A 13,734-nucleotide genomic window follows, 5' to 3' on the forward strand; every position below is an offset into this window, starting at 1 on the left:
TACTGTAAAACAAGTGTGTGTGTGTGTGTGTGTGTTCTTGTATACATACTACGTTGTGAGGACTGTAACGAGTTTTTAACCAGCATAGTGAGGACATTTTTGGGAAGTGGTCCTCACTTTTTCCAAGGGCTGTTTGAGGGTTAAGACTTTAGGTTATAATTAGGTTTAAGTTAGGTTAAGAGTAACGGTTAAGGTTAGGCATTTGAATTTGAATTTGAATTTATTTATTCAGGATAGTTTTGGATGGTTAAGGTTACAGTAAGGGGCTAGGGAATACATTATGTCAATGAGTGTCCTCACAAAGATAGCATTACAAGGGTGTGTGTGTGTGTGTGTGTGTGTTGCAACATAATAGAGAATGAGCTAATATACAGCCTAATGGTGTGTGTGGTCAGTTTTATTAGTAACTTCTGTTATCTTTCAGAGTTGCAAGGATAATTCTGTATGGCAGGTGTCCAGATGATGGCTAGCGATAGTGTGTATTTGTGTGTGTGCGTGTGTCTGTGTGTCAGTCCATGCCAGGTTCACATGGTCCTCTAGGCCAACACAACAGAATGAATGTGTCTCATTGTGTTTCTATCTTGAACGCATCTAACACTGTGGGCCTGAAGGTAATATTCTCCTTCCTCAGTAACATACAGTATATGGGCTTATACATGCGTGTACACAATAAACACACACACATAATTGGTTTTCAGTGGTAGTTTTTTATAGGTCTTTTCCATTTCATGGCTGTCTCCGTTGTAGAATATGACATTTATGCCTATCTGTTCTGTATGGATACACACAGGCGCACACAAAACAACATGCATGCATTCACATCCACAGGGATCCGCAATCCGAGACACAATTAAGCGCACACTCTCGCGCACGTCCGAACACACTCACGTCTGGCTCGGTGGAAAGAAAGCTGTGAGGAGTCAGACCTCCTTTCGGGCAGAATCAATCCCATCCACTGTTTTTATCTGCTGCTGTGACAAACACACAAACAAAAGCTCACACATGTTCTCAACAGGGCTGAAATCAGCCGGTCATCATTGTGCCATCCCTCCCAACTTGCTGTGCCCTGAAACCAGCTCTCTCTCTCTCTCTCTCTCTGTCACACACACACACATACACACACACACACACACACACAGCGATACGCCACACACAACACAGGCCCCATGTGGAGATAAATGTGACCAGCAGTCCTCACCCCCAGCAGAAGAAAATCCAATTCTCTTTCACTTTTATCCCTGAGACTAATGTTACTGTCAAAGAAGACACCACCACCAGAGACCAGGCGACTCTGTTTGTGTGTGTGTCCCTTTATGTGTGTGTGTTTGCTGCAGCGAGATAGTGAATTCATTTAAGGTGATATATTGCTGTCTTTACCTACAGTCTCACTGTAGGCCTCTGTGGTGTTGTTCCATGACAAGCTTTTGACCCTTTTCACCCCGTTCTTTCTTCATCCTTTCTGATCCAACTTTTTTTTTCCTGCACCTTTATCTTTTCAATCCTTAACCTCCTATTTACCCCAATACACTTTTATACTATACATTGGTTTATATTTATCCTTTATATATTTAACCTTTTCTTTCTTTCATGAGTCTCTGCTCCCATTCTCTTCTTCAGTTTAACCAAACGAGGTTTCAGGTTTTAATCAACCTCTTCCTAAAGCAAATAATTGATTGACCCATGTCTTGTATTATAAAAAGCAGCTATACTGTATAACAAGTTGGAATGGAAAAAAGACTGGGATTTTTGACCTGAAACAATTCCACGAGCAGACCTCTGCCTCCTCTTGTGTCGTCTTTACTTCTCCCCCAGCATCTCTGAGGTCTGATTGAGGAAATGTGACCTATTCATCACCACTGACATAGACTGTGTGTTTACAAGTCCCCTCCTCACCTCCCTGGCCCCCACAAACACACATACACACACACACCATCATTTGTAACTACACCTTGTGTGTTTGTTCGCAATTGTCCAAGCTCAACTAGGGACAACTGCTGTTTTTGAAGTGTGTGTGCATCAGTGAGTGTGTGTGTGTGTGTGTGTGTGTGTGTGTGTGTGATTGCAGGTACTTTGTTAATCATTTGTAAGCCTCACCAGATGCCATGCAGGGACCATAGTGCATGCAGCCTGTCAGTCAACCGCCCCTCCATCACACACACATGCACACAAACACACACTCATTCAGGTGCAGGTGCACAACGGTCTGACCACAACCCCCTTTCCCCTTGAGGCTGATTAGTATTCATGAGATCTCAGGAGGCCCCCCAACACACACACACACACACACACATTCTGGTGGATTGGTCCATTCTAATTATCTCCTGGCGTTTATGGAGAGGGCTGATTAGAAGCTGTCAGTGTGACTGATGACGACATGCCATGTTATCCCCCAGAGAGAGAAGCAGGGAGACGGAGAGGAAGGCTGGTCACAGCTGTGGACGCCACTACTTCTCTGTCCTCATCTCTTTATAGTTTGTGTCTTTTCTTACTTGTAATTCTGCTCCGACTAACAGCTGCCTTGCTGTGTGTGTCTCTCTGTAGGCAAGCCAGTGATGATCATAACGGAGTTCATGGAAAACGGATCTCTGGACACTTTCCTCAAGGTGAGTCACGGCTCAGCTGGAAGAATCACAGCTGTACTCGAGGACACGTTCTTTTGAAAATGTATAAAGACACTGCACTAAATGTGTCTTTGATCTGTCCAAGGTGGAGAATTCAATCTGTAAAACTTTACAGAAACCACCAAGGACTTCAGTTCAGGGGTTAACTTTAGTTGCCTGAACAATAAGCAGCACCATGTCAGCTGACTGTTGTTTTCTTGATTTGAACCAGACTGTTTAATATGTTCAGAAGCACACATGATTGCTTAACACATAAATGTGTGCAGCTGGAAACAACATGTCAGACAGTTTGCAGTATAAAAAAGGAGGAACACAGAAAGTGAAGGACTACTGCCTCAGTTTCTAGAAACATTTCATCAATACAGAGTACACACATGAAGGTATCCATGATACACAGACACTGAACTTCTTTACAAACATAGAGCTGGTGTACCACATTCACTCAGTTGTGTGGCCTTTCCTACACTTTCATTACATGATGTTTGATACCGGGTCTATAAAATGCACTTAGTGTCCATTTCCCAAAGCAGAAAACAGCAACAAAATGGCAATAAAACAGAATAAGTGTATTGCTTTGTGTGCAATGTTTGCTCGGCACGATACGAAAATAAACAGTCCATTTCAGATGTAATGTTACACCGCCAAAGTCTTATGGTTAAAAGCAACTGAGAAAAACACTGGAAATCTCCTCCAAAGAGATGTAAAATGATTGAATGAATCAACATTATCATGCATGGGCGGGGAAGTACAGTCAGCAGAGTATTATGATCGCAGAAAAGAGACTTGTTTTGAGTTCAAATCCATGCTGGAGTATAACAAAAGTCCATCCTGAGAGGGGTGTTTGCCGAATCTGTTAGACAACAGATTTAAAGAGGCTTTGTCAGGAGAAACATTAAGACAAGAGTTAGAACAACCCGTCACTCCATACCTCATTACATTAGCTCATTTTTAAAGAATCAGTTCCTGAAGCCTGAACAAATCACAAACCTGCAGACACATGAAATGGATATGAATTTTATCAAACCTGACATAGGGTCTTGAAGCATTTCTTAAAATGTCAATTATACAGAAACAAGAATGACTCTACATTTAATGGGAGCTGCAAGCACAAAAAGAGTAGCTTCAATAATGTGAAACATGTCGAATGTGTGATTCATGACTCCTGTCTATACACACTGTGTAGCAGAAGTGACAAACGTGCAGTATTTATTTAGCTAAGCAGCCCTGAATTGGGTTTTGCACACACCCAGATGAATGGATTGTTCCAGCTCTTGTGTGCCTCACGTTGAAAGTCCCCCTGATTCATATTCAGAGTTGTTAGTCAGCCAGTAAAATCACTGCAGTGCTCCAAAGCCATTAAGCCCGTGATGATAGGCCCATCACTAAATAGACACCAATCCCATCAGCAACACTGAAGCAAAATGAAATGGAATCTGACAGATAAAAAATGGCTAAGGCATAAAGTCTTGAGAACACACACGCGCACATACAGTACACACACACACACGCAGTCACACAGCAACCCACACACAGACACAATACATGTATGTTGTGTGTTACGGTCGGTATGTATTGTAATAACGGTTATAAAAGGTGTCCGCAGTGGCTCAATATAATTATGGAATCATCATTTTTATGGGTTTTACAGCTCATTCGTGCTGCTGGCATCCATATGCATCTTTAATTATGTTGACAATTAATCAAGCAGCTTTCAGCTCTCAGAAATAACAAAAGCAGGCAGGCTCATCTTTAAATCTCCTTGCTGTTATGTTTATGCATTTTTCATCTTTTCCCTTTGTCTTCAGGTTTCTCCTTCTTAGTCTTGGAAGAAAAAATAAAAATTCAATAATATGCCAAAATCTGCCCCCCAAAAAAGTCATTGTCTACCTTTCTCATTTGTCTCCATCTCCTTGCTCAACCTCTATGCCCTGCATTTGTCTCGTCTCTCTCTCTCCCTGCCCTGCCCACCCTCCTTCCTCCTCCTTCCTGGCAAGGCAATGTGGTGGGCAGATTGATAGAGGAAGTCTGTAGGTTTGTTAGACAGTCCAATCAATCAGCATCTCACAAAACCACCGGCTAATTAACTTACTCCACAGCTGCCGAGGGAGAGACAGAGAAAGAACGATAGAGGAAGGGGGGTACAGGGGGGGTGCACAGATGCAGAAAGATGAAGGAAGATAGATAGATAGATGGAGACTGAATCAAAGTAATACAGAGTTCTCTCTCCCTCTTGCACTCTCACACCCTGAGACAGAGACTGAGGAGGGACAGAGATGGATGGAGAGAGCAAAAAGACAGAGGGAAGGAGAGATGATATAAAGGAGAGAGGGTGACTGATAACATGGATGGCTTTTTAACGGGGACCGTTGGCCCAGGGCAGAAATAATTGGCAGAGGAAGGTGAGCTGGACCGCCATCGATCAACAGGCTCCACTCTCTGCCAAAGACAGCTCAAATCTGAAATCCAGTGAGCTCTGCTTGGGCACACGGTCGGCGTTAGAGTGGGAAGTTTTGTCTGCTCTGTCAGATCCAATCCTCTGCACGTAGGGTTTCTTTCTTTTTTTTTTGTGTGTGTGATCCGCTATTGATCCCTGAAAGGAGAAATCCATCTTTTGCTCGCCAGCCTCCAGAGCGGGGTCAAAGCGCAGAGTTAGCAGGCAGGGGCTGGAAAGGATTCAGACATTTTGCTCAGGGACACTTCAGAAGCGTGGATTGGTGCCATGAGAGGTGCTTGAATCCTGGCTCGAACCTCCACTTCCAGCTGAGGTTGCTGAAGGACCCAACACTAATCTACATGCCCCCCCCCCCCTCGCTGCTGCTTAATGTCAGCGTTTACACAGCGCACCGTGTATTAATTCATCTTTCTCCTTGTCTCTCTGTCCAGAAACACGACGGCCAGTTCACGGTGATCCAGCTGGTCGGCATGCTGCGCGGCATCGCCTCAGGTATGAAGTACCTGTCAGACATGAGCTACGTTCACAGAGACCTGGCAGCGCGGAACATCCTGGTCAACAGCAACCTGGTGTGTAAGGTGTCGGACTTTGGCCTGAGCCGGGTTCTGGAGGACGACCCAGAGGCTGCGTACACTACGAGGGTAAGACGCACACAGTTCATCCTGTCATTATTCTTCTAGATCCAAAACAGCCTGGCACGAACTTAAACTTAAACCAGATGTGCATAAATTCATTCAGACACGCTCCCACAAGAGGATCAAAAACAGCCAGAACCAGTTCAAGAATAATCCCTACAAATAATTAGTCATATTAATCACAACACAGATTTTATTTCTCCTCGCACTTCACAGTTCACGCTTCCTGTGATTATTGTGACATAACAAGTGATCAAACATGATAGTGTGTCCACTTGGGATATTAGAGACACTGCTTAGATGCACAAACCTGAGACTAGCTGCAATATCAAGGGACCCTACAGGACCTGATTAGACTAAATATAATTTGGACATTCAGTTCTGGTCAGTCAGTTCTGTAAATATGTATCCCAGCATGCATTGCACATCAACCACTGGCTATGACAAAGACTGCAACCCAGACTGAATGATTATGGCTGTTCTGTTCTGTTTTCTATCATTAAATAAAGTTTGTTTTTTTCCCTTTTTCCAGTGAGAAACCATTGAGTAATTCAAATATGCTGTCGTTTTACAAAAACGTCAAACTTCAAACATGCTCCAATGTATTTTGGAAGTGTGTGAGGACCTGTTTGTTGAATATCACCAACCAATCGTCCTCGTAGCTAGAAAGCCAGCTCCTGTCCTGAGATGACCAGCTGATTGCTGTCTGTGGTCATTTCCACAAAAACAGTCTGGCTGAATTAGCTCTAATATATTTCTCTAAGGGCACCGTTATGTAATAACACCGCCTCTGTGGTGCCTGTTTTTTTTATTGTATAGCTCGTGCTGCACTTACATTGAAAATCAATGAACATACAGTATTAATTAATTATAATAAAGAAAATTCAGTGTATTACAAATAAATACATAACGGTGAGGACAGTAAATGCATCTGTTCACCACATCTCATGGTCAGCAACAGTCCTTGATACACGAGTCTGCTCAATCCTCACATTTATTCAATTTGCCATGTTCAAATTGATCAATCTGTCAATATATCTCAATCTAACAATCTATCTATTTAACATTGTATTAGATGGTGAAATCAGTTTTAAAACTAAGCAGTTTTGGTTGAGGTTCACTGATGGCACAAACATGTGATGTTCTAGAAAGAAAATGCATACACAGGATGAGTAAAAATCCTCCCCCCTCCTTTATATCTTTGCCTATACAGTATATAGTCAAATCGAAGAACTCTTTGTCAACATCACATGCTCTCACAAAGCTGTGAGAGAATGAAGAAACTCAAACGCCAGTGAGTTAAACCACTGTGGAGTAAATCATCTAAAATGCCCACAAGGAGACGGCATTATTCATATTCATAGGAAGTGTTGGGGATGTTATTTTTAATATGGCATTAGCATTGCCCTGGGAGGAGTGTATCAGCCGCTGACTGCTCTATTGCAATCACACACACACATACCGTATATACTCCGACTTATGTCAGGAGACCTAGATGGAGAGCTGCAGGCATGAAGGGGGGAGGGAAAGAGAGAGGCCGAGGCGGAGATGGGGAAGAGACAGGGAGAGAGGACTGGATATCAAATAAGACTGAGGATCTAGAGAGACTGAGAGAGAGAATAAGGGAAGACAGGGGGAAGGACTGCTCCAGTGAGAGCAGTTAAGAGAAGAAAAAAACAGAGGATGGTGTAGGGGTGGACAGGGGGGTGGTGGAAACGAAAGTACAGCGCTGAGTGACTTGGCAGCTTTGTCTTTTATTTGACTTTGACCAAGCAGAGATGGGGAATACTAGGTGGTGCAGAGGCAGCTGCCGCATGTTAAAAAGCTGAACCAAGCCCTATAGAGGTAGAGGCTGTGTGTAGACAAGAGAGCGGGAGGGCGGGGACAACTCACTGCCTATTGTGTCTATACACCAGGCTTTATTGGATCCTTTTGATCTGCACATCAACAACAAAAAAGGCAGCATGGAGGAAGACAAGGAAATTGATAGCAAAGGAAAGTCAAGTGCAAGAATAAACACGGAAGCAGAAGTTGAACTTAATCTCATCTGCTGTATTATTGATGGCAGCAGGTTTCTCTGGAGGCACCGTCTTATAATTTGCTTTGTCAGATCTGCTCTTGATTTACTACAACACTCAGGCAGAAACGTAGCAATAAAAACAACCTTTAAATATTTACACTATTCCAGACATGGTAAAATATCAGGTTCAGGATGGTATATTCAGACTGCCAAGAATGCTGACTGTGATCTAAATCATTTACAGGGAGGGAAGATCCCCATCAGATGGACGGCTCCTGAGGCTATAGCTTACAGGAAGTTCACCTCAGCCAGCGATGTGTGGAGTTATGGGATTGTCATGTGGGAGGTGATTTCATACGGAGAGCGACCCTACTGGGAGATGTCCAACCAGGACGTGAGTCAAAAACACACTCTTCATGTTTCAGCTTCACTGACCATCAGGCCTATTCTTAACTGGGAAAATAAATTTCCTGGACATTTTTATTTCCCTTTTTCTTGTATTCATTACAGCACTTGACTTCCTGCCTCTATGTCCCTGCAGGTGATCAAAGCAATAGATGAGGGTTACCGTCTTCCTGCTCCGATGGACTGTCCTGTGGTGTTGCACCAGCTCATGTTGGACTGCTGGGAGAAGGGACGCAGCGATAGGCCAAAGTTTGGACAGATTGTCACAATCCTGGACAAGCTCATCAGAAACCCAGCCAGCCTCAGAGAGCTGGCCAACAGCTCAGCATGGTCAGTGGGAGAAAGTTATAAACCAAAGCAGTAAATTCAACACTTCTACTGACATGTACTCTTGAAAAACATTGTACACCTACTTGGAAAGTATTGAAAATTAGGAAAAAGGAGGAAACGTGATTTTCTTTTTCTTTTTTTTTTAAGTATATTTTTTTGGCGTTTTTGCCTTTATTTGATAGCACACAGTATAGATAGATGATTTTCTTTTTTTCTTATCCAAAAGCAGTAATATTTGCCAGTGAAAAGACATAAATGTAAGTTTGTGGTTTGGCATATCCATAGTCTCATATCCGGTTTAGACACCTCGTCTCCCCCAGCTGTGCTGCACACATCCATAGTATATCATTATTTTTACATTTACATTTTACACTTCAGGCATTTGGCTGATGTTCTGAACCAGACCAGCAACCTGAGTGTGCAGCACAAGATATTTCAGTCTCTTTCAGAGGATACACTCGGAGCACAAAAACACAAAATCTCATCCCAACCGAAAAGACAGAAACTCAAGAGCATGAGAAGAGTCTCATACAGCAGACTTATGGACTACGTCACAGCTTTAAATGAAGCACATATACCCATGCATGGACATATTGTATATACATAAGTGTGGGTGCTGCGGATGCAATTAACCCTGTTTGTGCCAGGTATTTACAATGTTTGAGCACAAGAACGGAGAAACACACAGATCATTTATAACAATTTACAGCCAAAGGAAGCAAGCATACAAGTCAAAGGGTTTCAAAGCATGTCCGCTTGTGCAGGAGGAGGGAGGGCGGGGGGGGGGGGGGGGGGGGGGGCAACGAGGGGATGAATCATTAATCAAACTTACCCACTAATGAGTAGGTTTAAAGTTTAGGATTTATGTTTTCTTTTCTCAGTTGACTTGAGTCTGTCATGCTGCGGCTGTTGCAGAATTCAAACAATTCTGTCCAAATCCAGATCCAGCACCATAAATAAGCATTAAGTGACTCCTCAAGTGTGCAGCCGACAGTTGTTATTATTACGAATACGCCAACAATAGTCAGATTTAATAAAAGTTCCAAGGGCGAGTAACTGACTTTAACACAAGTCAGGAACTGTTATTTAGCCACTCAACAGGCCGAAACTTCATTGAGTTGTGAGTGTGCTTTGTATCCCAGCAGGGAGGAGCCATCCACCCCAGAGTTCAATGTGAGCACAGTGGATGAGTGGTTGGAGGCCATCAAGATGGGCCAGTATAAGGAGAGCTTTTCCAGTGCTGGATATGTCAGCTTGGACTCAATCCTCTACATCAGTGTCAGGTACAAATGGCCGGTGCCTCGTCCCTATAAATTGAAACACTCAAAAGGTCAAGATTGTCAGTAAAAGACGTGTTACATTACACTTGAGTGTCATTTGAAATTAAAGAAGGGGATTTACACAAGTATCTCAGACACAGAATCTCAAGCAGCTGCTTGGCCTGGCATTTGAAGGACAATGTGGATTTATTTCCTCAAAAGACACCAATAATAAATCAATGTTTTCTGTCTTTTTTTCTCATAGTGAATTATCTAAGATGGGTGTGACTCTGGCCGGCCATCAGAAGAAGATTTTGTCCAGTGCGCAGAGCCTGCAGACCCAGGGGACACACATCCAAGTATAACAGTTTCCACATAAACACACAGTGAGACAGAGCCAAAACGGATGGTCCTGAAGAGTTTCCCCATCTGACATTGAGTTGTAATGGATACTCTGTGCTCAGGCCTCCACTGATTTTGAGACACACTGAGATGGAGACGACATGGACGCTTGACTCCTTCACCTTCGCGCAGTTTCACCATTCTACCCATCCTTGATGGGCACTACCGGCTTTAGCACTCAAGAGTCCCAGCAACACAATCACCATTATGGAAGCAACAGAGAGACACATGTCCAACAACATGGCCACATGTAGAGCATCCCTGATCATTTCACATCATATCAGCGCAACAAAAGAGGAAAAAAAAAAGATTTTTAACAAAAGAAATGACAAAAAACAGAATAGAATATAATTATCATCACTGTCTGTGAGGTGTACAGTTGATTTTTACTGTCATTTTGTTTGTTATGAGTTTTCACCTTGAAGAGTTTTAAAAGGGTCAGAAGATATGTATATGTGTAGATATATGTTTATATGGGCTGTGTGTCCCACAACCGTAGAGATGGACCTAACGTTTGTATTGGTGGTGAGGTTTATATCGCTCAACCTTAATAGGAGTTATTATCTAGTATGTGTATGGCCACTTCCATTGCTCTCTGTGCACAGAAAAGCAGTGAATGAGCCGAGATTCTGAATGACATGAATGTGTGGGGTGAGGGGAACCGAAAACCTGGACCTTTAGAGATAGAGAGGGATGTAGATTTTGCTAGCTCATGTAGGGTGGAAGGATGATTCATTTAAATAGTGTTTTTGACCAGGACAAGGGCTTCCCTAGTGACTGCTCTCAGACACACTTCCATAGCAACTAGTCCCGGTGCACGTTTGCTTGTCTGCTTGCACTTATGATGTAACGGGTTGCAAAGTAACAGCAGCAACAGCTTGAGGTGGCGATAGCACAGTGAACATTTTTACTCTTCCATGACTGTCTATTCCAAACAACATTGTCTATTCAGTTGCTACTGTGTGATGTTGTTGGGACTAGTTCAGCCTCATAATTTGCCTTCCCATGTTTCAGGTGTGTTGAGAAATTTTCTAGTGTTTTGTGTAAAGCAAAGGTTACGATAGAGTTGACACTGTCAAGAACGTGTATCTTGTTTTTCCAGTGTTGTGCCATGTACAGTACGGTAACCTTGAAATGTTCATTGGGGCGACATAGCACCATTCCTCTTCCCCTATTCTCTTTCCTTTCATCAGCTCTCATGGCTGGGTGGTTACACAAGGCCTGTCACAATAATTACAGTGTTTTGTCCAAGTAGTTTCTCTGATGAAAAGGAGCGCTGGAACGGACCCCTTTTTTCAGCAAGATGAAATATTTGCAGTGTTGATTTCAGCTGTGCCACTGAGTGAGGGCAAATTTTAGTGAAAAAGAGGATGTGGATTTGTGTGTTGTGTACTATCTCACTTTCTTGTTATCTGTCATGCCAACCTATTTCAAGCATCCCTAGTTCCAAACCAACACCCATAAGGCTAATTTACAAAACAATGTTTACAGCAAAAGGCAAATAAATTGGTTTGTTGGTTTTTCCTTGTCAGAGGGAAACAGCTGCTTATCACATTAATTACAAGGTTAGATATGATGGGACCCTCTTTGTGTGCACTGTATTAATGGCACTGAATCTGCTTTTTAGTGTATTCCCAAACCCAGTTTTAATATATGTGGTACTCTATAGGACCAACAGTGGCATAAAGTACAGTATATATGATTGTATCATAGTGTAAAATATGTACAGTGTTGATTTCCAATGTTTAGAATGTTTGTAATGAAAACGATGATGATGATGATGATGATGATGACTATGATGTACTTTTATTGTGAAAAAGAGATTTCTGAAGTACTCGTTCAGGGTCGGGTCGTACAGGAGAAAAAAGTGAAGGGAGGTGATTCGTTGGTCTGAACAAAGGAATGTAGCATGGCGCGAAGCTTCAGCTTTGATTGACAGGTGACAGTGACTGCAGTTTCTACCATAGCGTTAGAACGAGTAGAATGTACGTTCCTTATTGATACACTGGCTTAATTTGCATACCAAATGTAGACAGCAATTACATGCACATTTTAAAGCCTGCCTCCGCATTCAACTCAACGTAACTTTTGAAAATACTTGTTTGGGTTAGGAAGGGAGGGAAAATCAAAGAAATCCTCAAATTAAATTCCTACACAAATTGAACATTCATTTACTGTAAGACCCTCCCCCAAAACAACCGTTGCCCAGTCCTAACAATTGTGCCCAGGCATGGTAGACCTATCAAGTTTTACATATTATCTTCTTGTTACAAAGTGATGCTGTTGTAAGAGTAAGGGCATTTAGAGTGTTTGGATGCTAATAACATTTTTTTCATTCTTGCAATATCTCAAACACCTGAACTGTGTTAAAAAGAAAAGAAAAGAAAAGAAGTGTATATTCGATAGATTAAACTGTGTGTTTATCTACTCTAATATAAGCTACGTTCATTAGCATGTCTGGCTAACTTACAGTAGTACTTACACAGTACTGCCCAGGTCAAGGAGCTGTAACAGGAGTTTGTGGGGTTGCAGGTTATAGCATACGCTATTCTGTATTTCACCACTTAGCTCAGGCCAGTTCTGGGTCCTTTCTATTGTGAAAAGAGAAAACCTGTTTAAATAAGTATGTAACTCTACATGGCAATACAAGAGCAATGTCATTTCCTCATCCTCGATGTGGATCATCAATAGTTGTGCATGGGCCATCTTGGTCTTTTAGCGCAATAACATGTTTATAGTCATCAAGTGAATATTTAAGGTTTGGTTTTACATGAAGGGATAGCCAGACATGGTACTGTCAACCAATTTGTTGAGCTGATGACAGCTCTAGTAGCAAGCGAGCTACAGCTGTCATCTTAGATGGCAAAATTAATCTCTAGCCATCGTCTCCATCTAAAATTCAATGTTTCAAGAATGACAAAGAAAATTGATGGTAGCACAACGTTATCACAGTGAATTATATTTGTTGTGCTTGACAGGCCTGTCAGCAGGGACTGGGTTGCTGGGTTTACTAAACTGTCAGTTTGGGTGGAGCCAAAGTGAGATACCAATTAAAATTTTTCAACCCAGCTCATTAGATTTTTTTTTTTTACTAGTGATAAATGATGTTGATAAATATGTTTGTATACAGAAAGCATATGGATGAATTTACATTTTAATTTACAAATCTGCTAAAAGATCTAGAGATTCTCTTTGCCAAACCATTTTGCTGTTTTGTGAAATAAGCTACAGGCAAAATAAAATTCAGTCTGAAACTGTTCATTCTACTCTTACTAACTCTATGATATCACTCTAGCGGACTACAATTGACCGCTGGCCTTTTAGATGCCTTATTTACTGAGCTATTCTTCTTTTCTGTTGCCCTGTAGAGGCGATATTAAGAGTAAAGTGTATGTACAGGTAGTATTTATCTGTGTTCTTAAGATGACCTCACATCAACACCCTGGTTTTGTAACATCTCAGAGACCCCTCCCCCCTTCAATTGTATCTTCACTTTCTACAGAGAAGAAAGTAATTTTATTCTGAAATATTACAATAAACCTTAAAGCTGCTTACCAATCAAGTTGAAGGAGAAAATGAAAATACTGTGATTATTTATCTGAGTAATAAC

At 42.0% G+C, this 13,734-nt stretch overlaps 1 protein-coding gene across 1 annotated transcript in view; it reads left to right on the forward strand.

Annotated features, from left to right (window-relative positions):
* LOC311001218 (ephrin type-A receptor 3-like) overlaps positions 1 to 10,087 on the forward strand; it is a gene marked incomplete at both ends in the record, with an annotated part of 86,476 nt that extends 76,389 nt beyond the window's left edge. Inside the window, 6 exons of the mRNA XM_083992243.1 lie at positions 2,542 to 2,603; positions 5,505 to 5,714; positions 7,973 to 8,122; positions 8,270 to 8,463; positions 9,609 to 9,746; positions 9,988 to 10,087. Of these exons, the coding sequence (XP_083848369.1) occupies positions 2,542 to 2,603; positions 5,505 to 5,714; positions 7,973 to 8,122; positions 8,270 to 8,463; positions 9,609 to 9,746; positions 9,988 to 10,087 (854 nt within the window). The remainder of the gene's footprint in view (positions 1 to 2,541; positions 2,604 to 5,504; positions 5,715 to 7,972; positions 8,123 to 8,269; positions 8,464 to 9,608; positions 9,747 to 9,987) is intronic.
* Positions 10,088 to 13,734: the final 3,647 nt, after the last annotated feature.

This window comes from Trachurus trachurus (assembly GCF_905171665.1).
Source record: "Trachurus trachurus genome assembly, chromosome: 17".
In the NCBI taxonomy this organism is placed as follows: domain Eukaryota; kingdom Metazoa; phylum Chordata; class Actinopteri; order Carangiformes; family Carangidae; genus Trachurus; species Trachurus trachurus.